The sequence below is a fragment of the Puma concolor genome, chromosome A3, assembly GCF_028749965.1.
Source record: "Puma concolor isolate L17-30 chromosome A3, mPumCon1.1.hap2, whole genome shotgun sequence".
Lineage (NCBI taxonomy): Eukaryota > Metazoa > Chordata > Mammalia > Carnivora > Felidae > Puma > Puma concolor.
In genome coordinates, this window is record NC_141669.1 from 20233722 (window position 1) to 20261189 (window position 27468).

Sequence of the window (27468 nt, forward strand, 5' to 3'; positions counted from 1 at the left end):
TAAAATCTGCATTCATGAAGGAAGGCTAGTACCTGTGCTGGGCTCTCTGGGGGTAAGTGTTTCCTGGTAGGAACACAAAGGACCAAGAGTCGGGTTACCTCTGTGCATCTGAAAGCAGCAGGCCAAGGAGGTTTTTAAATGCTTTTCATGGCTCTAATTACTGAGGACTTTCCCTTCCTGACCTTCCTTCCTCCCTCACTTCCTAATGCTATTTCGGGCCCTTAAAACATGCTTCACCAGCCAGCAGCCACTGGACACAAGTGGCAGATACTGGGTTTTAATCTGGGAGCCCTCAGACATGGGGTTCATTCTGTCCCCGCCCCTCGCTCTTCCCATCTGTAAAACGGGATGCAGGGAAAGACTCCTTTTGCTGTGCATCCGGGCGGTGCATGAGGCTGTTTGAGGTCCTCTGTCCTTTGAGCCTGTGGCAGGAGACAGAGGGGAGGGAAACAATGTGCCCCCTGGTGGCTGTTCCTGGAATCACACCTGACCGACAAGCTCCCTCTGTGGTCTCTGGTGGTCTCAGGGCCCAGAGGCCTGGGGCTCCTTCTTCTCTCCAGATCTGAGCCCAGCCCCTGTGACTTTGGTACCACTGAGTCACATCTGAGGTAACCACCATGCCTCTCTCTTTTTCTTCCCTCCTCTCGCCCACTTTCTTTTGCTTTCTCTTACTCTGTGTGCCTCATCTGTTTCCTTCCCAAGCTTGGGGGCACGGAGACACTCGTGGTCTGTGCCTCACCAGACCCATGGTGCGCGGGGTATCTGTCCTTCCCACAGGGGCACATCAAGCCTGTCCTCATGGATTTCCAGAAAGAGAATCTGACCCCTTCTCTCATGATCTTCCTCCACCCTGGGCTTCTTTACCCTATTTAATCTCCAACGGCCATGAAGTCTCCCTCATGGAGCTACCTCACGTAGCCCACGTCAAATCCCTGCCACCGCTTGCCAGGATGCAGTGCAGATACTCAGGCTGCGCCAAACCCGACTCCGGCTTTGCCTTCTGTCCCTTACCCACACACCGCGTGTTTCCGCAGCCGCTCCCCCTCGCCCCTCCAAGCGCCAGAGAAGGAGAAGGAGAACCCAGCAGAGCTGGCCGAGAGGTGCCTTCGGGAACTGCTGGGCCGGGCCGCCTTTGGCAACATCAAAAATGCCATCAAGCCTGTCCTCATGTGAGTGACCCCTGCCCCCAGCCCCAGCCCTCAGAGAACCGGTCGGGGTCCTGGCATCTTGCTGACTCGGAGACAGGGGAAAGAGGTGTTACGGTTGTGGTGCCGTGGCTAAGTCGGTCCCTTGTCTGTGCCTGCGTTCCCTGCGCCGTGACAGCAGAAGCCATCACACGGTGGCCATGTGCATTGTCGGGGACAAGAGTTGGTAGGAGACCCCCAAAACTGAAGCTGGGTGCCTGGCTTCATTCCTGAGTCCACAGCGGTGGAATTCTGTTCCTCGGCTTGCCTCCAGCTCTTGCTGTGGGACTACCCGGGGGTCCCTCATTCCTTCCACTCACTGCCACCTACAAGCCCTTCCTCACTTACCGGGGAGCCCTGCGAGGGGCTGGGTCTCTCGGGAGGCCGCTCCGCCGGCAAGTTTGTCTGTCCTCCCCAACGTTGCTTTGCATTTCATAGTCGTCCCCCCATGTTTTCTCCTGCACAGCCATCTGGACAACCATTCTCTTTGGGAACCCAAGGTGTTCGCCATCCGTTGCTTTAAAATCATCATGTACTCGATTCAGGTACGGTGGCTCCCTGTCCAGCCTGTCCTCCTGGCCGAGGGCGCCTCTGGGAGCAGGACAGTGCACCAAAGGAGAAAGCCAGCTGTCCTCTGTGACTTCTCCTGAGCCCCTAGGTGTCTACACGTGCTGCTCGGTCTAGCTGAGAGGAAGGGCAGTTTTCGTTTTCTTTCTGATACAGCACAGATCAATACTGTCTAAAATACAATTAGTGAGAATTCTTAGAAAAAGTAAATGAAAAACTCATGCAAAATACAAGCCCACAGACCACACTTGGCTGCCATGCATGGCCTTCTCACATTGCTTACTAAACACTTACTCTCAATTTCTGTACTATCCCCCTGTAATTGGGCTACGCTTCGTGCAGCACCGGACTAAATAAACCCTGTGGCCTACGGTGGCCCTTATCAATATAACCTGGGACCCGGGAACGAGGAAAAGGAAGACAATATTTTAAAACTGACTTTTGACCCACTTGAGGCGGAAGGGCCCAGGACAACCGTGGCAATCCAGGTGGCCACCGGGACTGGGCTCTGCTCCTGTTGGACCGAGGGAGAGGGACTGAGGAGAAGGAACCAGGGAATCTGGGCACCACCTCCAGTGCCCGCCCGCCTCAGGACCTCACTTTTGTCCACCCCGGCCTTTGGGTCCCAGTCGAGGGCTGCCCTGGCGCAGAGGCCGCGTGGGGGTTGCTGTTTGGGGCCAGCACGTCTTCCTCCCCCCAGCCGCAGCACTCCCACCTGGTTATCCAGCAGCTCCTGAGCCACCTGGATGCCAACAGCCGCAGCGCGGCCACGGTGCGGGCGGGCATCGTGGAGGTCCTGTCGGAAGCTGCCGTCATCGCCGCCACCGGCTCTGTCGGTAAGGGGGCCCTGGGTGACAGGCCCTGGGAAGCCTCCAAGGACAAAGAGCTGCCCCTGGCAGGAGGCTGCCTCCCCTTCCAGAAAAGGGCAAGGGAGCGCAGGGAGGCGTCAGAGCCGGTTTTCTTAGAAAGCAGTCAGCCGGGGCGGGGTGCAGAGGAAGAGGAAGCCCCTGGCTGGAACGCAGGGCAGGGGAGAACGGGCCGAAGGTTCCAGCCCTGGATCTCGCGTCTCCCACCCACTGTGCTCAGGGCCCACGGTGCTGGAGATGTTCAACACTCTACTGAGGCAGCTGCGGCTCAGCATCGACTACGCCCTGACCGGGAGCTACGACGGGGCCATCAGCCTGGGCACCAAGATCATCAAGGAGCACGAAGAGCGCATGTTCCAGGAGGCTGTCATCAAGACCATAGGTGGGCCCCCGGCACGGGGCCTGAGTGGGCGGGGCCCGGCGAGGGGCGGGGCCTGGTGGGCGGGACCGGGCGCCGCTGCGGGGTCCGACCCGAGTTGGGTGGGGCGGGCGGCGGCCTCCACCAGCGGCGCGCTGGGGCGCTGGGAAGAGGGTCACCCGCTCCTCCGGGCAAATCGCGTTATTCGCGGACGTTGGAGAAAATGGGAGTCGGTCAGCGGCGCGCACGGCTCACGGCCTGGCCCGGTTCTGGCCTGAGGGAGAGCACAGAGCGATGTCCGTGGGTTGCTGGGCTGGACTTCAGATCAGAGGCTGAGAGCGGCGAACTCTTCTGCACCCCAGTCCCCGGCCGGCCTCTCTGATGCTTCCCCGTTGGAGCGTTGGAGCGATGGGAGGGGAGGCGAGAAGGAAGAGAAAAGGCAGGAAGGAGGAAAGGGGAAAGGCCACGGATGTGCACGTGGTTGCCAAGGGGAGAACCGTAGAGTCACCCCTCCGGCTCTCGTAGGGCCCATCACTTCGGAGCCTTGCTGGCTTAGCACCGTTGGCTCCCCTCTCCTTCCCAGGGACGCTAGCCAACCGCAGCCTGGGCGACAAGTGAAGGAGCTGGAGTTAGGAAGAGCCCCCTGGAGTCATCTAGGTTTCTCCCTCTGCTTGCCTTACTTCTCTTCCTTAGAGACACAGCCGCTGCACTCTGGGCGGTAGTTTCCTCATCTGAGACCCTGGCAGCTGTGGGCCTCACCTGGGCCAACCCCCTCCACCGTCTCTTTCCTGCAGGCTCCTTTGCCAGCACGTTGCCCACTTATCAGCGCTCCGAAGTGATACTCTTCATCATGAGCAAGGTCCCGCTGCCTTCCCTGCATCATCCCATGGAGACGGGGAAGACCGGGTAAGCCTAGCAGCCGTCCTCCCCTTTTCCTCTCTTGCACATTCCACCCCAGCTGCCCTTCCAGTGTTTTCTGGCTGACCCCTTTCTCCACTTTGACTTTTTTTCCTGGTTATGCCCTCACTTCCCTCCTTCTACTCTCAAATCCCTCAGCAGCCCTTAGTGGGATCCTTGGACCCCACAACAGTTCCTCAGGCTGCCCCACCACTAACTGCCTCCCACCTTTGGGGCAAGCCATTAATTCTCTGCTCTGCTTCCTGGCTCTGCAAGTCAACCGTCCTGAGTAACTCAACAAGATAAGCCTCATGGAGAATCTAATCACAAGGGGAACTGGGCAGGCAAGTGTGGGGTCTCTGCCCACATCACCATCCTGGTGAGTATTTGTGTCTGGTCTACAGAGAGAACAGGAACCGGCTGACCCAGATTATGCTGCTGAAATCCCTCCTTCAGGTGAGCCTCTCCTGTCCCCGTTCCTACTAAGCCTCTACAGGAGGCAGCTCCTTCCCAGGGGACCAACAGAAGGCTACCACATACAGCTGTGCAGGTTGCACACTGCATAAATATGCCCAATCAAAAGGGTGAATAGGGGGCTGAAATCCAGCCTGTGTTAAACTCACTAGCAGTCTGGGCATCCACAGACCTGGGTCATCCAAGGCAGGCAGGGCATGTGTTCCAAATTTTCACAAAGGTTCCCTATCAGCTACGGATCGCCTTGTCACTCAAACATTGTCTCTGTACTGGGTTAGAATCTATTGGTTCCTGCCTTTTTTTTTCCCCTTCCAAATACCTGCCTAGGTCCCTTCCACCTATTTCCCCCTCAGCACTTGTGCCCATTCCAGTCTCCCAGCCACTATCTTTCCTTTCATCAGTGTTTCACATTCCTCTTCTCTACATCCTTGCAGCCATCACTGGAGTCCAGATTCATTGTCCTCAAATGCCATCTCCGTGACCAACTTGTTAAAATATATAGAGCTTCCCTAGAAACTTTGAGCCCTCAGTCTGAGTGGGGTCCTGGAATCTGTATTTGTAACAGGCCCCCCAGGTGTTCTCATGCACAGTCCTGCCTAAGCTCTGGACATCTCACAACTAGATTATTCTCATCATTGCCCTTATCTCCATCTGTCCTCACCAATCATAAATACACAACCACAACAAGAATTTTCTAGAAATACTGTTCCCCACATGTTGCTCCTTTTCAAATAGTAGGTCTCGGCTTACAACTGATGTGCCTCTAGGTTTCAAACTTCTCAGACTAAAGGCAGAAAATCACCAGTCGCCGGGGCGCCTGGGTGGGTGGCTCAGTCGGTTAAGCATCTGACCTCCGCCCAGGTCACGATCTCACAGCTCGTGAATTCAAGCCATGCGTCAGGCTCTGTGCCGAGCCTGCTTTGGATTCTGTGTCTTCCTCTCTCTCTGCCCCTCTCCTGCTCCTGCTCTGTCTCTCTGTCTCTCAAAAATAAATAAGCACTAAAAAAAAAAATTAAAAAAAAAAAGAAAAATCCCCAGTCACCTCTCCCTCCCTTGACTCGTCATCTTATCCCTAGCCCCAGTTTCTGTTCCAGCCACGCCAATCTGCACAGCCCAATTACTCTCATTCATGCCTTGCCTTCCCTCTCCCTAGCCCATGCTGTTCATTTCACTAGGTTTTTATAAAGGCTTTTCATGCCGACACCGCCCACATCTGGTTACCTCCTCGGTCTGTGTGCTCCTGCCATTCCTGCTGACTTTACTCTCATTATCCTCATTGTACCCAGCACCTTATCAAGGTGACGGTTTGCACTCACACACACCCCCCTTCAGTGGATGTTTACTGTTGACGCCACCAGGCTCTGCTAAATCCTCAAGGGCCTGCTGAGTCATCAAAGGCATCATTTTCCAATATGGACCTAACAGTAAATACGTTTTGCGGCTTTTGAATGCTTTGACAACGTCATGTGTGATGTGTCTACTGATGCCCCCCGGCTTTCATCAGAAGACCCCCAGTATGGCCACATAGAAAAGATGGAATGGAATGGTTGTTGCCCTTGTGTGGGTTCTGGTTCCTCAGCCCAGCTGTGAGTTCTTCCACTGTCTCGCCATGTCTTTGCGACTGTCCTTGCTCTTAATGCAACGCTGTGTTCCTGGCGGGTGTTCATCAGCTGAGCCCTGACGGCTGGAACATTAGGTTCAGAGGCTCCCTGTTCCCCGCCCCCCCCCCCCCCAAGTGCTTAGCCCTTGCTTATTTTTAACAATTTAAAACTTGTCTAGGTGGTTGTTGGCATGTTCAGAAAAGTTGCCACAGGCATTCAGGGCCTAGGGTGAAGGCCAAGGGGAGCTGGGCTGAGTGATGGCTAGAGAGGTTGGGTGCTTTAAACCCCACTTCTGCTGGCTGCTCCCCATCTCCTCACTGCATGGAAAGGGCCAGCGTTCCTGAGCGCAGCCGTGCTGGGCTCCCTTGCAGGTATCCACAGGTTTCCAGTGCAACAACATGATGTCAGCCTTGCCCAGCAACTTCCTCGACCGCCTTCTGTCCACCGCCCTCATGGAGGACGCAGAGATCCGTCTCTTCGTTCTGGAGATTCTCATCAGTTTCATTGATCGTCATGGCAACCGCCACAAGTTCTCTACCATCAGGTGAACTTGGGGGTCTCCCCTCCAGTTGGTGTGCGATGGGGCAGAAGGCTCCCAATAAGTGTCACACCCAGGTGAGAGGACAATGCCCATAGTAGCCGCTCGTGTCCCCTCCCAGTACCCTTAGCGACATCTCTGTCCTGAAGCTGAAAGTGGACAAGTGCTCCCGACAGGACACCGTCTTCATGAAGAAGGTTAGCAAGTGTGACCGTAAGGCCCAAGGAACCCCAGGTGGGCCAGGCTCTGTGGACTCCCACCTCCCAAACCCCAAGTCAGTGCTGACCCCTGTCCCCAGGCCGTCTCTCTCCCTCTTTGAGTTTGCTTAGTGGGGATGACCAGTTGACCCCTCGGGGGATCAAGCCCGCAGGGTCACGCTCAACACTGAGGCCGGAGTGAGGAGCACTGCTGGTGAGCCAGTCCCGGGCTGGGCTGTGGACCTCTGCACACAGCTGGATTTGGGCAGCAGCTTCTGTTGCTGGTTTCACTGCACTCACCCTTCCTTAGACGTGTCCTCCTGCACAGTGGCTTCCACTGGGGTCTGCTCTAAAGCCGTGCTCTCCCTGGGGTGCCTGGCTGGCTCAGTTGGAAGAATGACTCTTGATCTTGGGGTCATGAGTTCGAGCTCCACGTTGGGCGGAGAGATTACTTAGATAAATAAAACTTAAAAGAGGGAGAGAGAGAGAGAAGGCATCCTTTCCCGGAGGGTGGAGGTGGGAGGGGCACCCAGCTGTGGCACCGCCTGCAGATTAGTCCTCCTCCCCGGATCTCCTTGCCCCTCCTTTCTCCACCCACCCGCTGTGCCCTTGCCCCTACCCTTCCCCCCACCCAGCACTCCCAGCAGCTCTACAGACACATCTACCTGAGCTGTAAGGAGGAGACGAACATACAGAAGCACTACGAGGCGCTCTACGGCTTGCTGGCCCTCATCAGCATTGAGCTGGCCAATGAGGAGGTGGTGGTGGACCTCATCCGCCTGGTGCTGGCTGTTCAGGTGGGACCTGGTGTGGGCAGCGCATAGGGGTTGGGATCAGGGCAGGGGACCGGTTTGGGCCCAGCACTCATGACAGCACCAAGTAGAAGTGGCTCAACAGCGATCCCCGAGCCCGGGAATATGGCACCCTTGGTTGGCCCTTCCTCCAGAGACCACAAGCCGTGGTTCTGTTCGGGAAACCACCAAAGAGTGCTTCAGTCATGGCTCAGGCTAAAGGAGACCCAGGGAATGGGGTCTTTCAAAAACACCCTTTAGCCCCTAGTGTTTTGAGTCTCACAAGGTCCGAATGAGACCCCAAGGACTATCAAGAGGGCGCTCATATAAGCTCCGCGTGATCCCAAAACAAACTTTGTCTAAAGATCGTCTGATCCCCAAGCCTGGCTGTGCCTCAGAATTACCATAGCGTTTATTAAAAATACATGTTCCTAGTTCTACCCCCAAGCCCTGGGACCTGGAGACTCGACAAGGCCCCATCACGACTCTTAAGAGAGCCATGCTTCACCACAGAGGGCTCCAGACTTGCAGAGTCTTTCTGGGTGGAAGTATACTGTCAATGATGCTGGGATCTGGGGTGGGTCCCAGACCTCAAAAGACCAGGGTCTCCGAGGTCCTGCAGCTAGGTGGGCATCGTATCCCACCCTAGGAGCACGAATTATGGCAAATCTGGGAGTTGAGTGGTGGCCACCAGTGCTGCCTTGAATCCTGTAAGGCCAACCCAGCTGCTATGATGGTGTTCAGCCTAGAATCTGAGATTCCTTTGTGTCCCAATCCCTAGTAACTGTTGCTTCTTTTTCAACTTAACATATGGACCCAGTTTAGCAATCCAGTCCGGTCCCCCAAGAATCATTCAAGGTCTATATTGAAGGACACAGCATCCTAGAGGTAGGATTAATGATGAAGGTTTGGACAGTCAAGGTCACCAAAGCTGGAACTGCAAAGTGGAGAATGAAGTCAATACCCCTCTACTCAAGTACTTATGAGCCTCCAGCTCATGGATCGTTCTAGGGATGATTCACTTCAGCTGTAATGAGGATGACTTCTGTCTCCCAGCAAGTTATGGGGCAAATGCTGGAAAAGGCTTAGTCTAGAGAAATGGGCCATCTGTAAAGAAGGTTGGGGGAGGTTGGGGGAAGGGGGGCACCGGTATAATTTGTCAGTTAAGAAACTCCAGGGCCCCTCTGTGTTGCCACAGGATGTGGCCCAGGTCAATGAAGAGAACCTGCCTGTATACAACCGCTGTGCCCTCTACGCACTGGGTGCAGCCTACCTGAACCTCATCAGCCAGCTCACAACAGTACCTGCCTTCTGCCAGCACATCCATGAGGTTGGTGTCCTTGTGACCCCGACAGCTCAGGAGCCCCTCAACCCTGGGTTTCCCCAGAATAACTTTTCCTTAATTGTATAAGCCCTGTGCTCAGTCCAGGCATTGAGGAAGGGTTGACGGAAGAACTAGGGACAGTGAGGAGTTACTAGAAGTAGCATTTCCTCCTGGGTAACATGACATAGCATGGTGGGGTCGGCCACAGGCAAGAACCTATACCCCTTCCTCACCTGCTGCTACCTGCCCACCTTGACTTCCTGTCCCTCTGTGCTGCCCTCACTCCCAGAGACATAGGTACACATGCCTGTCATGTGATTTGGGACTAAAACTACTTAAAAAAATTTTTTTAACATTTCTTTATTTTGAGAGATGGAGAGAGACAAGGCATGAGCGGGGAAGGGGCAGAGAGCCAGGGAGACACAAAATCTGAAGCAGGGTCCAGGCTCTGAGCTGTCAGCACAGAGCCTGACGTGGGGCTCGAACTCACAGACTGTGAGATCACGACCTGAGCTGAAGTTGGTCACTTAACCGACTGAGCTACCCAGATGCCCCTGAAACTACTTTTTAGAAAAGTTTTATTCTGAAAGTTTTCAAATATCACAAAAGCAGTGTGAGTAGAACCATGCAGATTAAAGAGTTATGAAGGTTTTCCCATGTTTGCTTCATCTATCTTGTTTTCTTTTTCTTATTTTAAAGCAAATCTCAGCTATCATGTCCTTTCACCCCTACATATATCAGCATTGTGCCTCAAGAAAATATGGACACCTCCCAACATCATTGCCATGCTATTAACATACCTGATTAAGTTATCGGTAATGCCTTGGTGCTATCTAATACCCAGTCTATAATCACATGTCCTCATTTGTCCCCAAAAGACATTTTAAAACACACTGAAGTATTGGGGCACCTGGGTGGCTCAGTCAGTTGAGCATCCGACTCTTGATCACAGCCCAGGTCTTGATCTCAGGATCGTGAGTTTAAACCCTGCATTGGAGCCTACTTAACAACAACAACAACAACAACAACAACAACAACAAGAGGTGCCTGTGTGGCTCAGTTCAGCGCCCGACTTGATTTCAGCTAAGGTCATGATCCCAGGGTTGTGAGTTTGAGCCCCACATCGGGCTCCACACTGAGTGTGGAACCTGCTTGGGATTTTCTCCCCCACCCCCACCCCCTTCTCTCCCTCCCCTACTCATGGGCTCTCTCTCTAAAAAATAAAATAAAATAAAAATTTAAAAACAAACCAACAGGGATGCCTGGGTGGCTCAGCTGTTTAAGCGTTGAACTCTTGATTTCAGCTCAGGTCATGATCTCACAGTTTGTGAGATCGAGCCCCACATCGGGCTCTGTGCTGACGGTGCAGAGCCTGCTTGGGATTCTCTCTCTCCCCTCTCTCTCTGCCCCTACCTTGCTTTCTCTCTCAAAATAAACTTAAAAAATACAAATAAAACAAAATAAGGAAAGCAAACCACAATAATAAAAACCACTGTAGTATTTATAGGTGGAATGGGATAGTGTCTACGATTAACTTTAAAATACACTAGCAAAATGAAAGAAAATGGGAAACCTCCAGTCTCAGCTGGCTTGGGGGTGCTGGGGGGATGGGGGAGGGTGCTGTGTCACTGTGCCGCCCAGCATGGGCCAACGAGGGGGTGCAGGAAAGGCAATGCCCTGACATCCTCTTCATTAAAATAGCAGCATCGTGGCTTCCTCGCCTCCTGCACAGACTTGTGCACCTGCCATCCTCCCCCTGCTTGCGTCTTGGTAACTTCCACCTTTCCCGTCAAAAATTTGCAAAGGGTACTGAGGGAAACTCCTCCTGTGACTGTCCCTCAGGATGTTTTTGCAGTGCACCTGGGTTGGGGGGGATGGTATGACTTATCCTCCCTTTTCCTGTTCACATAGAAAGCGGAAGTAGGGCACAGGAGCCAGAAACCGCAGTCCCTTGGGGGGCTAAGCACCTGCATTTGCAGGACACTTAATGCATATGTGTCATGTGTCATTGGGGATAGCCTGAGCAGTCTGCCTGCCCTGAGGACCCCTGTGGATCTGAGTTTATCCCTCAGGAGCCTATCGGTAAAGGGCTCCGCCAGGGAGTTTGCTGGAGGAAGCAACTGCTTGGAGGGAGAGCGCTGTCATTTGCCTATGCAGAGCTCCCCCTCCCTGGCAAACCCAGCTCTCATGTGATTTCCTCCCAACTCCAGGTGATAGAGACCAGGAAGAAAGAGGCTCCGTACATGCTCCCTGAGGACGTGTTTGTGGAGAGGCCTAGGTGAGGAGCATACTTGGGACATGATCAAGGACACCCAAGGTAGCTGAGTAGAGGGTAAGGGGTCCGAAGCCAGGAGCTGAGGCCTCTATGGGCTCAAGGGCTGAAAGTGGACCCTGCCTGTGGCCCAGAAGTCCTGGGTCAAGTGTGGCCTTCCTCACGTGGCCGTAATCCACGCCTCGAGCCATGTCGGTGGGTTGTGCGATAGAGTATGTGACATGCCCTCTGGGAGCCTCGCCCAAGCCCATGGGACGTGCATCTTGGAGGAGCCGTTCCTACAAGACACTGGATCGATCTAGGTGGCGTTCTGGGACTGAAGTCTGTGGGCCAGTGTCACTTGAGCCTCAGAGGAACTCAAGGAAAATACTGGGAAAAAACAAAATGTCCAACAATAGGAGTTTATGATATTATTAATATAGCTTTATGGACCGTGGCCTTTCCACCGCAATGTTTTGGAAGAAAAGTTAATGGGAAACAGGTGCTGTGTAATCGGTGGATAAAATCGATCACAGAACAGGAACTTAGGGGGTGGGGTGGTGTCTGTGTGTGTGTGTGTGTGTGTGTGTGCATACAAGTACGTGGCTGAGGGATTCTGCACAACATGTAATGATGTTGTCTCTGAAGGGTGGGACTATGGGTGGTTTTCTTTTCTTTCTGCTTCCCTGTCATTTTGTATGATGGATGTTCCTTGTGTAACAAGGAGAGTCATTAGGAAATCACTCTGGTTGCCTCTTTCCTTCTTTGGCTCCCAGGTTGTCTCAAAATCTTGATGGAGTAGTGATTGAGCTCCTCTTCCGCCAGAGCAAGATCAGTGAAGTCCTGGGGGGCAGCGGCTACAATTCAGACAGGCTTTGCCTGCCCTACATCCCTCAGCTGACAGGTAGGAGCCCCGTGCGAGGACTTCCAAGCCTGCCTCTGCCTCTTCCCCACCAGGAAGGGTCCTGAGAGTGAGGGACTTGTGTGTCCGTAGGTCGCCTCCCCGGCACCTTGCGTGTCACCCAAGAGCTGAAAGACACAGTGAGATCCTCTTGATTCCCCAGCCTCTTCTCCTCAGGGCAGGATCCCTGGGGAATGTGGCCCATGAGATAGGCTGGCCTGTGGCTGAGAGAGGCCCCATTGAGCCGGAAAGTGCCCACATGGGCTGTGGTATAGAATCAGAGACCCAGTTCTCTGCAGCTCACTTCCTGAAAAATCTTAGACAAGTCTCCTGGCATCTCTGGGTTTCGGGTTCCTTGACTATAAAATTGGGATTAACCACACCTGCCTTAGAGGGTTGGTGTGAGACGTGCATAAAACAATAAAGGCAAATGCACTTTAGCAAGTGCTTCACCAGTGACAGCTACTTGCACTGTGGGTGGATGACACTTACTCCAGGTGACATGTGCTCTCTGGTCATGAGCAGCTTCTTTGTGCTCATTGATGATTTCAAAATCTTAGCCACGAAGAACTAAACCCACCACCCTAAGATGAGCAGAGGAGGCCGGCAGCCTTCGATAAACCAGCTGTCGCCTTAGTGTATACTGAGCCCTCAGAGGACCGTGGGCCAGGCAAAGGTGGGGGCGGGGGAGATGGTGCTAGAGGTGTGATCCTGGCTCACTCTGAGCCCTGGGAACTCTAGCGTCTGGGCTTCCCTTTCCCAGATGAGGATCGCTTATCCAAGAGGAAGAGCATTGGAGAAACCATTTCTCTGCAGGTGGAGGTGGAATCTAGGAACAGCCCAGAGAAGGAGGAGGTGAGTGTCCTCTTCTTGATATATTGTCCTGCATCCCAAGGGGAGGGGACCTGCTCTTGCTTCCTATGCAATCAGATGCTCCATGTTCCAGGCTTCCTTAACTGCATAACCCATTTAAAGTTGCAGGGAAAGCAAATTTCTCAAATATCCCATTTTCTTACTGATTCATCATATATGTCATAGACCTTTCCATCTGGAAAAATTACATGTGCGCCCCCCACCCCCGGTCGCACACTCCCATGACAATGTCACACAAATCACTCTTGAAAGGCTTTCTGGTAGTTATTCCCCATTTCCAATGGAGGCAGACATGCACCATGTTGGATATTGGAAGGCCTAATAGGAGAGATGGGGGTGAGAATAGTTTTCATGGTGTTTCTTCCAGATCGATCAATAGAGGTGCTTTTTTAAAGACCAAGTTGCAGCTTCAAGATGTCTCCTCCACCATCTCTTGGGGGCTGTGAATATCTAACTTCTGTTCGAAATAACTTGTGGCATCTCCCCTGCCCTTACTTCCTCTACCTGAGAAAATAAAGCAGATGTGCCCATGAGTCAGCGAGAGGAAGGAATCACAATGAAAATACCCAACTTCTGCAGAAGAGACGAAAATAGGAGAGGGGCAGAGGGGGAGAGAAAGGGGTCATGAGGGAGGTGAAGCCGTAAGACAAAATACACTTGTGTTTAATGGTGTCTCCTGCCATTAAGGGAATTGACGGGAGACATGGGGAAGCTTCAGTGAGAAGCAAGGAGGATGTTCATTGGGGGTGGGGTAGGCCAGGACAGTTTGGGTTGGGGGGGGGTGGTGGTATGCCTTCTGCCCCTTGGGCCTGGTGTAGCCATGGAGGACATGGCTGAGCCTTTCCTCAGATGCACTGGAGCAAGGAGAAGTCACTGGGGCCCGGATCAAGCCTCCCTCTATGCCCTCAGCTGCTTTCTCAACTCTTCTCTCATTGGGGCACTCGTCTGGAACTTTCCTATGGAAGGAAGGAGGCTCTGACTCACACTAATTGGAAGAGGGGAGTGAGGCTGAACCAAGTGTCCTCCAAGGCCTCTGGCTCTGCAGGACAGGGAGCCTCAAATGTGTCAGGACCACAGCATGAGCTGGCTGCTGTTTCCTCCAGAGTTGTGGTTCTCCCTTCCCGGAAGTTAACAGAGCCTCGGGAATCGAGGAGTAAAGCGAGGTGGAAGGAGAAATGCTGGCATGTGTACAGAGCTTCCTGCTCTCTAATGTCACCTGGGCCACCAGATTGGGTCCCTTTCCCTCCTGGAGAGTCCACCTAGCTCGGGGGTGACTTGGTAGCTGAAGCAGGGGTGTGGGGGCCTCCACCCCATGACCTTCTGCCAGGCTACCCTCCTTTCCACCCTCAGCGCACCATGCCCCACCTGAATCCTGTGCTGGCTGCCTGTAGCCTTCTATGCCAAGTTCATAGCAGTTGATCAATAAATGCAGGTTTAGTCAAGCCCCAAACCCAGTACCTGGCATTCAGAGCCATTTATAGTCTGGACTGGTCCTACTGGATCATGTTACTTCCCTCTCCTCTCTGGCAGAAGCCACTGTGCCCCTGGGGCTAGTCTGCTTGGTCTCCCCCACGTGGTCCCCTTCAGCTGCCGGTCTTTGCTGTAATCCCCTGTGTGAGTCCCTTCCTCCGCACCTTTGTTCTCATGAGCCACCCACTCCTCCGTGCCCAGCTTGTGTCCTGTTTTCTCCATAAGCCTCTCTCTACCTGCCCTTAACCAGTGACCTTCCTTTTCTCTGTTGCCACCACCCAGTTCCCTAGCACCTCACATGTTGGTCAGTGCTGAGTGGCTGCGTGGATGGATGTGCAGAGAGGATGACTCCTGAGAGTGACCGATGGCACACCTGTCTCTGGCTCGTAATTCCCGAGCTAACAGATTGTGCCATTTCTACTGAGGGACCAGCCAAGAGTCCTGCACAGACTCAGTGTTCACTGAATATTTCCTAAATGACTGTATCCCAATATGTACATCTCTGGCTTTTCCAGCCTCCATTGAACACTAAACAAATCAGAAAAATACAGTAGCTCAGTGAATTTTCACACAAGGAATGTATCCGTGCAATCACACCCAGATCAGGGAATAGAACATTGTCATTGCCCAAGAGACCCCCTTCGCAAAGGGAGCCACTAGCCTGTCTCAGGTCACTTCCTGACCTCTGTGTCAGTGAAGTCATTCTCTTCTGTGTCTCTTTCTTCCACTTAATGTTATGTTTAAGTGATGGGAGATGAGTGAATCGTGGGGCCCGCCTCGAGCAGCTCAGAGTCTACTGGGGACTACCTGGGACTTAGTACAAACGTTTCATGACTTTCAGCCTCTGGCCTGAGGCGACGATCCCTGGGGTAATCCTTCTTTGGGTTCATTATTTGCCACCTCCTTTAACAGGCTCTTTGAGGACTGAGATCCTGGGACCCAGGTCCTTGGACCAGCCCCAGCATGTCTTACCTTTAGTAAATACTCAAATCACCTCGGAAGATAATTTTATATCCTAAGCCTTCAAAAGTGTTATCCAGTTCTTGAAATTTACATTTGAGATATTTGCCAACTGCTTCCTCTCGCTGCCAATATTTTCTGTTACGTTCTCAGATTTTTTTGAGTTTGGCAGTGTTTTCTTCCCACGGGGCTTAATGCGACCAGCTAGGGGTGAGGGCGGCGAGTTCTTTTAGGTGATTCTCAGCACTCTGAGGAGGAAGGGACCTTCCCCCTCCATCTCACTGCAGCTCTGTCCTTCAGTGGGGAGCTCTGCGCCTGCCTGCGTGAGGAGCTTTGGGGACCCTGGTGAGCAGGTGGTGTCCTGGGGGCGTTTCCCCCCATCGGGACGGTCTTTTGAGAAGCAAAGGGGATGCCAGGTAACTGAGGAAGCCAAGGCTGCCTCCCATACCTCCAACCCCCTTTTCTGAACACTTCTGTTCCTTCTCCCTCAGCGAGTGCCTGCCGAGGAGATCACCTATGAGACGCTAAAGAAGGCCATCGGTAAGTTGGAGGGGATGCTGGGGTTGGGTCCTGGGGGGAGGCGTGGGTGTGGGCAGCCTGATGCAGGATTCAGCCCAGAGGTACAGGGAGGCCGGCAGCTTCCCCTAAACTCCCAACAACTACAAAGCTGCAATTATCAATTCTGCTTTCCGGATGGGGATCGGTAGTGCTGCCCAGCATATCCACGTCAAGCCACCCTTTCTCTACTGACAGCTCGCTGCCTGTAAAAGTAATCAGCGGAGGGGTGCCTGGGTGGCCTAGTCAGTTAAGCGTCCCACTCTTGGTTTCGGCTCAGGCCACGATCTTGTGGTTTGTAAGACTGAGTCCTGCCACAGGGCTTTGCGCTAACAGCTCAGAGCCCGCTTGGGATTCTCTCTCCCTTTCTCTCTGCCCCTCCCTTGCTTGCTCGCTCGCTCTCTCTCAAAATAAATAAACTTAAAAAAAAAAAGTAATCAGTTGAGGGTTGCAGCCAGTTAGGGAAAAAACAATTTTGTATAAACACTTTGACTATTTTTTGGTGGGTTGTGTTACAGAAGAACGGGCGGACCAATGAAAGATATTAAAAGCAAATCAATTGATATTTATTGGCAATAGATCTTAAAATGTAGTACCTCATTTATCTGGATTATTGGGCAATGCAGTATTCCAAATAAGAGAATTTTTCCCAGAACTGATAATAAATTACTCTCAAATGCCAAACGGTTTTAATTTTTGTTGTCTTTGAGGGTATTCTTTCTGAATGTGCATAAAGTATGAACGTACTTGACCATCTTCATTTTTGCCGACTCATTTTGGATACTAAAAGGAATATGTAGAAGCCTCGAACTAGACAGCCTCGGACTGCTGGGCCATAGGGACCTAACTTTGTATTGCCTCTTGTGACCTGTCTGGCTTTTCCATTGTTGATGTCCCTTTCAAATTATCACCAGAGTACGTCTTGTTCCAGGAACTCCCTTTGAAAGTCCAAGTGGTAATGCCACTCAGGGCTTTAAAAGCCCAGCTTAAGGGTCCACTTACCTAGTTCTCAAACTCTTTCATGAGGAAAGTGGCTGAGCTCTCAGGCTGAATCAGGAAAAGATCTAGACCTCGTGGGCCAAATAATGCACCCTCCCTCCATGCCCCGCTATCACCCTGCCCACCAGCAGAAGGCAGAGCCTGAACCACAATCACAGACAGTGCTCCCCTGGAGGGGTCCTCCCGTCTTCCCATCCCCAGCCCTTGCCCCCACATCAGCGGAGCAGAACCTAGGGGCTGACTCGGCTCTCTGTACCACAGTGGACAGTGTGGCGGTCGAGGAGCAGGAACGTGAACGGCGGCGACAAGTGGTGGAGAAGTTCCAGAAGGCACCCTTTGAGGAGATTGCGGCACACTGTGGGGCCCGGGTGAGTGAGGCACAACAGGGGTAAGTCTTTGGGGAAAGAACAGATACTGGCTTTAGGTCCAGGATGGAACTGAGTTTCTAGGAGACCTTGGCACTTTTGTTACCCAGAAATTAGAGATTCAGTCCCCCCAACAATGCCCTGGCACTACATTGTTTCCCCCCAAACCAAAAGCCTTGGCTATTAGCCATACACTCCTTTAAACCTCACAATCTCCATGTAGGGAAGAAGTCCTGACCTCAGGAGCTCCTGTGTCAAGCAGACTGTAAAACTTATAATAGCAAGTAGGCAACTAGCACTTAGGCACACACCCGAGCATCTTCCATTTATTAGCTTATGTCATTCTCATGACAACTCTGTGAGGCTGGTGCCTTTATGCTCACCTCGTCATGGAGTGGTGGGGAAAGGAGCCATGGCTTAAGAGAGATGGCCAACATTTGCAACACAGGGTTCCGCTTCCAACCAGGGGACCCCAGCAGGGGAAGTGGAACAGCCTGGCCCTGGAAAAGAGATTGGAAAGAGAAGATGCCAGATAAGTAAAAAGAAGGACTCATGTCTACGTCTGTACTTAAGGGAAGAGCACAGACTTTTCTTGAAATTGACCATAGGCCAGGATTTGTTACTCACAGTGGCCATCTTAGTGACAGTGAAACATAACTGTAAGCATCCAGAATCCACAAATAACTGCTATTTTATTGTAATTTTTCCTCTCAGTAAAAATACATGTTATTTTCTTTTCCGTTACATATAATGTGTCATATATTTCTAGTATATCATAATACATAATAATAACATAATTGTTTATGTAGATACATATAGATTTTTCTGGGCCTATGTTATTCTAACCTCAGGCCCGTCTCCAGAGGCAGGTGCTGCTGGTTTCATGAGCTCAGAATTGAGGTCCATCCCTGAACATGTACACAGCCTCACTGTCTGTGCACGTGGGCTTAGTTGGAGCCAGAAGGGACCGGAGACAGCATCCTCCCTAATCCAACTGTGCACAGCTGCTCCTTGGAGTTAAAGGAAAGTCTGAAACCAGCTCTGAGCCTCCTGACAATATGCCCACCAAGCCTTACTGCCCCGCTCGGAGAAACTCGGCCCCTTAAGGGACTGCCTGCTGAGGTCCTTCTGGTGGTCCTGGCCTCTGTGCCTTTGTTGGGTGGCCCTCCCTGATCTGAAACCACGGCCAGGATCCGCAGATAAGTGCTGTCGATGAGCTCACACCAGTTCCCTTCCTAAGACGGGACTCTGGACGGGTGGGCTCCCAAGAGCCAGCACGGGTGCGAGGGAGCCCCCAGCTCACTTCCTTCTGTTTGTGTCTAGGCATCACTGCTGCAGAGCAAACTCAATCAGATCTTTGAAATCACCATCCGGTAAGTGGCAGCCCTGGGCAGGGCCCCCTGCTCCCAAGTCCTCCCTCTCACCCCTGTCTCCAGGCCTCCCTGTCTGCAGCCTCTGTCTCCAGGGCTGCAGTCAGCCGCCAGCTCTCCCAGACAAGGAAATCGAGACAGCTCAGTGAACCCCACAAAGAGCCAGGGGCCCCAGGGTCCAGGGCTGGTACTTCCTAAAACAATGATGTCGCTGTAAAAAAGCCTTCAGTAAAACTAGACTTCAGGTTAGATCCTAGAACTTGAAACCTAGGAACCCATGGAGTGACAGTCTCTGGTCCCTGTGCGAAGAAAAACCCAAATCAGCTACTCTTTTTGACTGCATGGGTTGGGACCCAGAACCCGCTTCTCATGCCTTTGTCCTCCGTGTGTCCCTGCCTCAGCCCCCCGCCGAGCCCGTCAGGCACCATCACCGCAGCCTATGGCCAGCCTCAGAACCATTCCATCCCTGTCTACGAGATGAAGTTTCCGGATCTGTGCGTATACTGAATGCCAAAAGACAGAGCTCCTCGGAGGGGTGGGGTCTGAGGGAGGGGCTCGCCCTCACAACCCACCCCTGGGACATGGGAATCGAACTGGGATCTCAGAGAAAATGCACCTTGGTTGGCAAGCACCTCCCCAGCTAAGCAAAATGGAGTGGCGGAGGGGGCCCTCCCGGCCCTCCCACTTCCTCCTTGTCTTCCCTGAGGGAGATCAGCCTCCTGCCCCTCTGGGGCCAATAAGCATCCCACCTGCCCTTTGTTTCCTCCTTTGTGTCAGCCTGGAGCCGGGTGCCATGGGGGTCTTTTCAGAGGGAGGCTGGAGTCTCCAGAAGCTCCTCCTTGGTGTAGCATGGCAAGGGCTCTCATGGGGACGGGTCCGGGTCCGGGGAGCAGAGCCGCCAGTCCCCTGGGAGGGAACTAGACAGAGCCAGGGTCAGGCAGAGGAAGGCACAGACTGCAGTCCAGAGGAAGCGGGGGCAAGGCTCCCAGCTCCTCCTGGAAAGTGGTGGCATACGAGGCTGGAAGATGGCTGCGCTCTTCCAGAGTATTCCCTCCCCTCAGCCCGGAGGCCTCCGGCCTCTGGGTGTCCCTTCCACTCTCCTGCTCACGCCGCCAGTTGTGTCCTTGTGAATCTTTTTAGTGTTAGTTCATATCGAGCCCTTCCAACAGGAGTCCTTCCAACAGGAGCCCTTCCACACGGGGCAGGAAAGGATGAAAAAGAAGGGCGGCAGGCTGGCCACAGAGAGGGCTGCCCCTCCCCAGGCTCGGCCTGCCTCCTGTAGAGGAGCGGGCGGGCGGAAGTGGGCGCAGTCACGCCCTCTGTGGCATCTTCTCACTTCCTTCGTTCAGAGGGAGCTTGTTGGGTCCACCTGTGGCCCTCTCCCTTCCAGATGTTTCTCTGAGTGAAGCTTTCTCTCTCTGATGCCTTTCTTCCTGAGGATCCTAGCATGTTTCTACAGCCTCTGGGTTGCGGGAGGGCAGAACGAGAGAATCTGGTTCAAGAAGATCTGGTTCTGCATGGCATGAGAGGAGCCGCAAGGGCCTGCAGGCCTGCCCACATCACTTTCTTTGGGAGAAGCTCCCAGCCTGGCCTGGGGAAGGGGCGGGGGAGGGGGTTATGGGGAGTACTACTTTGCATCTCAAGGATGTCAGGAGTCAACCTAGTGGATATTTCGTTCAAGGAAAGAAGGATCCAGCACCTAATACTGGAATGATCTCTTCACTCTTTGGATGAAGTCAGGACATCATCACTGCCAGCTGGCAAAGCTTGAGGCTTGGGGAGAGGCAGTAGAGACCCCTTTGGGTTCTGGGTTTCCGTTTTCCCTGAGTGCCATCCGTGTGCAGAGGAAGGGCTGCTGCAGAGCTGGTAGGCCGCTGTGCTCCCGCCCCCCACCTCCCCCACCCATCCTCCCTCCAGGGGCCTTTGTGCCTCCAGAGTCTCCTGGGCCCCCTCCAGCGGCAGAACCCCATGGTCCAAAATAGCCCTTTTCTTCTCTTCCAGGCAAACGTCCCCTAACTTTTCTGAGCCGATGTAACTCACAGTAAGGTGTGAATGGTCAGATGATCCCTCCCTGGAGAATTTGTTTTTTAAAAAGAGGGAGGGTGAGTAGATTTCTTGACCCAAAGGAAACCCTTTTGAGGGTACAATTTTAGGCAGTGCGGGGAAGGGTCAGAAGCAGGATGTTTCTGCTAAGGGGAGGGCAAGCTTCTCGGGCCACTCTCCGGTCACACCCGTGCACACAGCCCTGTGCAGACACACGATGAAAGCCTGATTAGTAGGACAAATCTGTATTTTCCCAAACTGGGAAAACCTTAACATATGTACTTTCCCATTACATGTGCAATAAACGGTTTGGGTGGAGGGGGCTATCTGACTCTCGTTCCCGTAGTTTCTACCCTTGGTCGGTGCCCCTGTGCTGTGGGCCTGTGGCTTCCAGACAGCCTGCATGATTTCAAGGCCCAAGGAGCCTGGCTCCTGCGCCCCACCCGCACCCCACCCCCACAGCTTTTGGCTGGGTTCTATGACTCTTGGCTAATGCTCAACCCAAATTTATAAGCATGAACTTAGATTTCTCTTTACCTTACTATCTCTTTATTAGGAAACAAAGTTTAAAATAAAATGTGAAGGCAAATAACCTTTGGAAAAAACTTGAGAGAAAAATCTCAATCTTGAGCCACAAACATGTCTTCCCTTACTGGATCTTTCCATCTTTATCCCCTACTTGACTTTGATGAGAAACCTGGTTTCTTTCTCGTGTCTACTTGACTTTAGGGTCTACCCCATGACAGCTGCACCCTGAGCACTGCCCTTTGGGGTCCTGGTCCTGGGGCTTGGGCGTCGCGACCCCAGAGCCTCTTTCTAGAGCCAGCCCCAGAACCAGAGATCGGTAGTCCCACTCAGATGCCTCCCCCTCTCCCCCACCCTGGGAATAGAGTGAAGAAAAAGGTACAGGGCTCTCATTCTTCCTACACTCAACCCTGTATCTGTCTGAAGCAGGCCTTTCTTTACATCACGGCTGCTTAGCAGAGATGTGCTTCTTTTGGAGAACTAGCCATTTCTCGAGTGCTCTCTTCTTAGTTTCAGTTTAAAAACTTACACTCACTGGAATATTGGATTGCCTGCTGACATGAAGCAGAACCTAGATTCTAGCCAAACATGCCTCAGAGTCAGAAAGTGTAAGGTGACTGTTAACTCAGACAATTACTTGGTCAACACAGCAGCGTCCTACACACACACACACACACACACACACACACACACACTCTTCCCGCAGGCTCAAGGAGAGAGGCAAAGCAGAGTGTGGGGGGCGCTCAGACCCTTGGCTTAGAACCACTGCTTACTGCCTTCCAAGCCCTCTGGCGTCTGGCAGTCCTTTGTCACATGACCGACCCTTTTGGCCACCTGTCTCTGTTCTGATTGTAAGCCAGCAAGCCCATCCAAACCAGCTGCTCCCCAGGGCCGCTGAGGACTCTTGCTTCATGCCCAAGGGGTAGGTCTGGTTAGCACTCAAGGCATGAATGTATTTGAGATTTGAAGTTCTATTAATTTGGTTGAGTCATGTAAGTGGCTAAGAAGCCGGTCAGCAGAAAGTACCGATATGATGCTGGAGGCTCCTTGTTTCCCTTGCAGTGGGGTCCCCAGTGCCCTGTGCCTGTTCCCATCTTCCTCTCTCTGAAAAGCAGAGATAAGTGGCTTCTTGACTCCTAGATGCCTCCTCACCAAAGAAAGAGCCCAAACAGGTGAGAAGAATTAGAATAGCCCTCACTCAGAGGCTGTCTTCTGTCCAGCCTCCTATACAAGTATAAACGGATGAGCAGTGAAAACGTGGGACTGGGACTACCTACAGTACTTGAGAAGTATGAGGGACATATACATGCTGCCCTTTGCCCTGGGTGTCCTGGGTCCCATAGGACGTGTTTCAGTCTGCCTAAGAGTCACAGCAGTCTTGGGGTACCGTTCAACACTTCAAAGACCAGACTTGTGCGCTTCCCTGGGGGGGCCCTGGGTCATGATAGCTTCCAGTTGCTATTACGTGGTCCCCAGGCCTTCTGTCCTGGGCACAGAGAGTGTCACCGAGAAGCGAGGGCATTTCTCCCAATCCTTCTCTGTGACCATAAAATGGCAGCTGGCCTATGGGGGTCTGTGGGAAAGGACTAGACCTGTGTGTAAGGCTGAGCGTTAAGCTTAAAGGTAGACAGGGAGGACAACTCATCAGAGAGGTCATGCCTGCTTCCCCTAACCCACAGACCCTGGAAGGCACATCCTCCTGAAACAAGGTGTCTTCCTGGTGTCCGAGGAGGTTTAGGGCCCTGTGCTGCCTCTTCATTCCCTAGAAATCTTCTGGTTAGAGTGACCCTACGTCTGAAGATTGGGCCTGGCCAGCTGGGGAAGTGGGGAGGAGGTGGGGACTGTGAGCAGGGCTCTGTGGCCTGTTTGAGTCAGAAGGCAGTTTTCTGTGCTCTCCTTTAGTATTGGCCGGGTTGGCCGGGTTTTTTCTCCTTCAGAGGACCTTGGGGCCTCGGGCGGTCACCTTCCCCTTCTGAGCTCTTCCTCCATGAATGTCAATTCTGGCCCGTGGAGTGCAGAGTGGCAAATCCACGAATGCCGCAGCATTGCACAGATTGTAACGTGTCTGTGTCCACTCGGACCTTCGTGACCTGGCTGAGAGTGTTATGTGCCCACCTGCACACGTGTGTGTGTAGTGTAGTTCATAGTTGGCAATATATGTACATAACAGCTGAATTATTTACATGGGAGTGCAGAATTAGTGCCTGTGGCAGTGTTCTGTATTTTAAACTCATTGAATCAAATTAGTTTTATTTTAAGGAAGGGGAAAGAGGCTAGGGGTTGGGGGGGGGGATTGTAGGAAGAAGAACTCTTAGCAAGATCGTTCTTTAGGATTATTAGTCATGGTTTCCCAATGAGTCTTCATGATGCCCTTTGCAAATAAATGTTAATGTTGTCACCACACAGTTGTCTATCTGATTTCTTTAAAGTAAATGGTTTTGGGGGGATGCAAACAGAATCTGAAAATACCAACATTAACAACTGACATTTAGCCACCTCCGCCTACCATACTTTACTCACCTAACAAGGAAGGAGAAGAGGAAAGGATGCTAGCAAGATGTAAACATAAAGCTCAGGATTCCCAGCATGGGAGCAGCATCTTCAGATGGGAAAGCCTGGGCCATTTCTTCACCACCGTGACTAGACCCTAGCCCCATAATATAACCCACAGCGGGGGAGACTTTATCTTAAGAATCTGGCTTTCTGATTCCCTTTACACAGGATTTCCTGGGAAGCATTCAGTTTTCTTTAATCATGAACTCTTAGAGCATCAAAATATGGGGTTATATGTGCAAGTGCCCTCCACAAATGTTTCCCAGCTGGATTTGATCTATGCTGCCCACTGGTATGTCTAGAGCAATTGACACGTATGTGTATCTCTGCGTGTATATAAGCATTTGGGGGTTTCTTGTGAATTGTAAATGTGTGTGGCTGTAAATCCATGGCCTCGGCATTATACAAACACCATGGGGACATATAAAAGAAGCATAACCCCTGGCCTCTGCCCTTTGGAGCTTGGAGTTTCCCTAAGGAGAACACAAGACATACGCGCAGCTAGAAACTTGCCACTCGAGCTGGTCTGCGTGCCCTCCTGTGCTGAGAATGAGGAGGCTCGGCTGGAAGAGATCACAACTTTCCCAGCAGAATTGGACTCAAATCCAGGCTCGTGTTGTAAAAAGAGTTTCAAAATGGTGGGGGAAGGTGGAGAGTTCGGGCAAAGAGTGAAGGAGGAAAGGAAAAGAGAAGATCAGTAAGTGGAAACATGGGAAATGGGGTTTGGTAAGGAGAGTGAAGCTAATGGACAAGGGTCCTGCATGCCATGTCCCAGAATTGGACATCGATGGAATTGACTCTTGAACCAGGGAATGTGAGGAAAGCGAGATTTTATATACATTAATATGAAGAACTTGTGTGTGATGGGTTGGGGAGGAGAGGGACTGAAGACAAGGACACCAGTTGGTTAGGAAACTGCTGGATGATCAAGGCTGAGTACTGAGAATAACGAGAAAGGCTGCAGCTAGGCAATATGGGGGGGGGGTGCAGTTTGGGAGTAGCTAGAGGAAAAGGAAAGAGACATGAAGGCCTGAGCCTGAGGGACTGGAAGAAGCATCTGTGTATATTGTGTTGTATTTATGCAGACGTGTCTCTATGGCTGTGTGTGTATGTAGGTGATAACAAGTGTTTGAGAATATCTGTGAGTAGCCTGGAAGTGCATTGAAATCTGAATTACCAACCCTCAGCTGTCACACGTAGCTTCTCGGTGATAAAAAGACCATATCCATATTCTCAGTCCTACAACAGCCCCCACACTAGGAAGGGAGGGATGGCTGGATGAGAGAACTAAATCTTGGGAGAAGTTTAGTGACTCGCCTAAGGTCACACAGATAGCTAGATCCAGGGAAGCGTTACCATAGCTTCCCACCCACAGCCCACAGGGGGCCCCCCAGTTGCAGCCAGCTTCAACCAATGTTGGGCTTGCTCTCGGAGGTGTTAAAAAGAAAACCACAGGCCCAAAATGGCACCACTTAGGCCATGTCACCAGGGCTTAATACCTTACCTACCTGCAGTTTCAACCTCCCTAAGAAATGTAAGTCTAATTCCTTAATCAGGCCATTTCCTGAGAAGCACCAATCAGGTCATCTATCACCCAGGCCCTTTCCATTTGCGCACAGGTCAAACGCAGGCCTGTGCAGGTGCACGTGTGGACACCCTCCCACCCCCAAAGGTCAGGTGATCAGCATAAGACTTCCTGCTTTTCCAAGGGCAAGACCTTGACTGGAACAAGCCTTTCTTTTCTTTTGCTGGTAACTTTCTTGCCCAACCCTCCTTCCTATAAAAATCTTCCATCTTGGGGCACTTGGGTGGCTCAGTCAGTCAAGCGTCCAGCTCTTGATTTCTGCTCAGATCATAATCTCCCTGTTTGTGAGATCTCCCTGTTGTGAGCCTAGTCGGGCTCTGTGCAGATAGTGGGAACCTGGTTGGGATTCTCTCTCTCCCTCTCTCTCTCTGCCCTTCCTTGGCTCGCACTCTCTCAAAATTAATAATAAAACTAAAAAACCAAAAAATGTAAAAACCTTCCGTCTTATAGAACTCCCCTAAGTCTCCCTCTACTTACTAGATGGGATGCTACCGGACTCATGAAGTCACTTAGTAAGACCAATTAGATCTTCAGATTTACTCGGTTGAGTTTTTGTTCTTTAACAGAGGGTCGGTGGGGAGACCCTGCACCCTTCCCTTTAAGACCCACGGAGGGGTGGGCATTTTCATCCCCACGATGACCTATAAAACGTAGTACCACGTGGCCACACGGCAACCACTGTCTCTCCAATATATGCTGCTTTTTTTTTTTTTTTTTTTGGTATATGGATTATGTATTTTTATTTCATTCACCCAACGGACAAAGTCGGAGTCAGATGCGAAACTTGAAAGGTTTTATTTCCTAACTACAGGCAGCTTTAAGAGGCTGACTATCTGGGGCTATACCCGGCCTGAGCGAGTAGCACACCCAGGCTGGGAGGCGGCAGGAGGGCAGGGGAGAAGAAGGGGCCTTAGGGTCGACTTCCTGGGAAGAGAAGCCTCTGGCCCCGCTGCGCGTCACTGGCCCTTCTTGTGGGCGTTCTTGATGATGGCGTTTTTGAACAGCGTCACCAGAGGCGTCTGGCTCTTCTCCGAGGTCATGAAGCCGCCGTAGCGCTTGTCCTTGGGCGGGCTGCCCCAGCGGAAATGCTCCATCTTATAGGGCCCTTCGTCCTTCTTCTCGGCCACCTCGGCCTCTGCCACCAGGCCGTACTCCAGGTCGGGCAGGGCCGCGGCGCCGTCGGCCGGGCCCTCGGGGCCGAGCGCCGGCTCCGGCCGCTCCCCGGCCAGCTCCCTCTTGAACTCGAGGGGGAAGGTCTCGACCGACTCGTCCTCGGCGCCGTTGGGGTACACCTTCACGGGGCGTCGCTTCTTGCCCACGGGCTTGCCCCAGCGGAAGTGCTCCATGGAATAGGAGCGCTTGCCCTCGCGCAGGCCCAGCTCCCCGCCATTGCCGCGGGGCCCGGGGCCGCCGTCGCCCGCCGCGACCTCTTCCTCCTCGCGCTTCTGGCCCGCGCTGCCATTCCGGCGGCCGAACCGGTCCCAGCGGAAGTGGCCCATGACGTACTTCCGGGGGTTCTCGGTCAGCGGCTGCTCGTCGCCGTTGCCGGGGAGCACGGGCGTCTCGGCCGAGAGGTCCGGCTTGCACGCCCGGATGCACGCCTGCGGGGAGGGCGGCGAGCGCGGGGTTAGGGCGGTCCCGCCCTGCAGCCCCGCCCCCGCCCCCGCGCGGCGCCTGCGCGCTCCGCCCCTGCGCGCCCCAGACCCTGGGCACGTGTGGGCGGGTAATAGGATAGGGCTTTGGCGGCCGTGGCCTCCTTGCCGAGGACCTGTCCTCGTGGCGCCCGCGGACATCCGACTCGGCTGAGGCAATCGCCTCTTTTGTCCCCTGGGCCCCTTGGTTCTTCTGCCTCGCAGCCACTAGAGATACCCCATCCCATTCGGTGGTTTACTTATCCCAGGGCTTTTGTGAATAGGGTCAGTTCCTTACCGTTATATGCGTGATATATAGGAATTGATCAATAAATGGTAAATCGGAGATAGTTGTTGGCATTTAATGAATATTGAATAAATAAATATGGTTCAGTTCACGTCTGGGAAGGGCATTGGGCTGAAATTGGGGGCAGAATCTATTCAGGTGGGAGGAATCTGGCCTCCAGAGCCTATATTTTCAGTTATGCCTCAACCTGACCCCAGTGATCTGCAAACCTAACTCATGCCCTACCCCAGCCATCTCCCTGTGCATGCGTCAAATGTTTTCCCATGCTATCTTGCACTTTTTT

At 52.7% G+C, this 27468-nt stretch overlaps 2 protein-coding genes across 4 annotated transcripts in view; one reads left to right on the forward strand and one right to left on the reverse strand.

Annotated features, from left to right (window-relative positions):
• The window catches only part of EFR3B (EFR3 homolog B), an 82888-nt gene extending 59378 nt beyond the window's left edge, over nucleotides 1-23510 (forward strand). Inside the window, exons 7-23 of one of the 3 annotated variants that reach the window (XM_086700138.1) lie at nucleotides 1035-1169; nucleotides 1651-1729; nucleotides 2452-2587; nucleotides 2838-2999; nucleotides 3770-3881; nucleotides 4277-4328; nucleotides 6319-6491; nucleotides 6607-6682; nucleotides 7318-7479; nucleotides 8672-8803; nucleotides 11008-11075; nucleotides 11825-11952; nucleotides 12713-12804; nucleotides 15744-15792; nucleotides 17068-17174; nucleotides 18495-18544; nucleotides 18943-23510. In XM_086700138.1, the coding sequence (XP_086556264.1) occupies nucleotides 1035-1169; nucleotides 1651-1729; nucleotides 2452-2587; nucleotides 2838-2999; nucleotides 3770-3881; nucleotides 4277-4328; nucleotides 6319-6491; nucleotides 6607-6682; nucleotides 7318-7479; nucleotides 8672-8803; nucleotides 11008-11075; nucleotides 11825-11952; nucleotides 12713-12804; nucleotides 15744-15792; nucleotides 17068-17174; nucleotides 18495-18544; nucleotides 18943-19048 (1819 nt within the window). In that variant the 3' untranslated portion in view covers nucleotides 19049-23510. The remainder of the gene's footprint in view (nucleotides 1-1034; nucleotides 1170-1650; nucleotides 1730-2451; nucleotides 2588-2837; nucleotides 3000-3769; nucleotides 3882-4276; nucleotides 4329-6318; nucleotides 6492-6606; nucleotides 6683-7317; nucleotides 7480-8671; nucleotides 8804-11007; nucleotides 11076-11824; nucleotides 11953-12712; nucleotides 12805-15743; nucleotides 15793-17067; nucleotides 17175-18494; nucleotides 18545-18942) is intronic. The other 2 variants (XM_086700139.1, XM_086700140.1) reach the window with 2 other exon arrangements.
• Nucleotides 23511-26018: 2508 nt separating this feature from the next.
• Nucleotides 26019-27057, reverse strand: POMC (proopiomelanocortin). The gene has a single exon (XM_086699823.1). It carries the CDS (start codon nucleotides 27038-27040, stop codon nucleotides 26204-26206), a length of 837 nt encoding a protein of 278 aa, XP_086555949.1. The 5' UTR covers nucleotides 27041-27057; the 3' UTR covers nucleotides 26019-26203.
• Between the last annotated feature and the right edge of the window lie 411 nt (nucleotides 27058-27468).

Coding starts and splice junctions, on each gene's coding strand:
- POMC (XM_086699823.1), bottom strand. CDS start 27,040: ATGTCCGCGGGCGCCACGAGGACAGGTCCTCGGCAAGGAGGCCACGGC.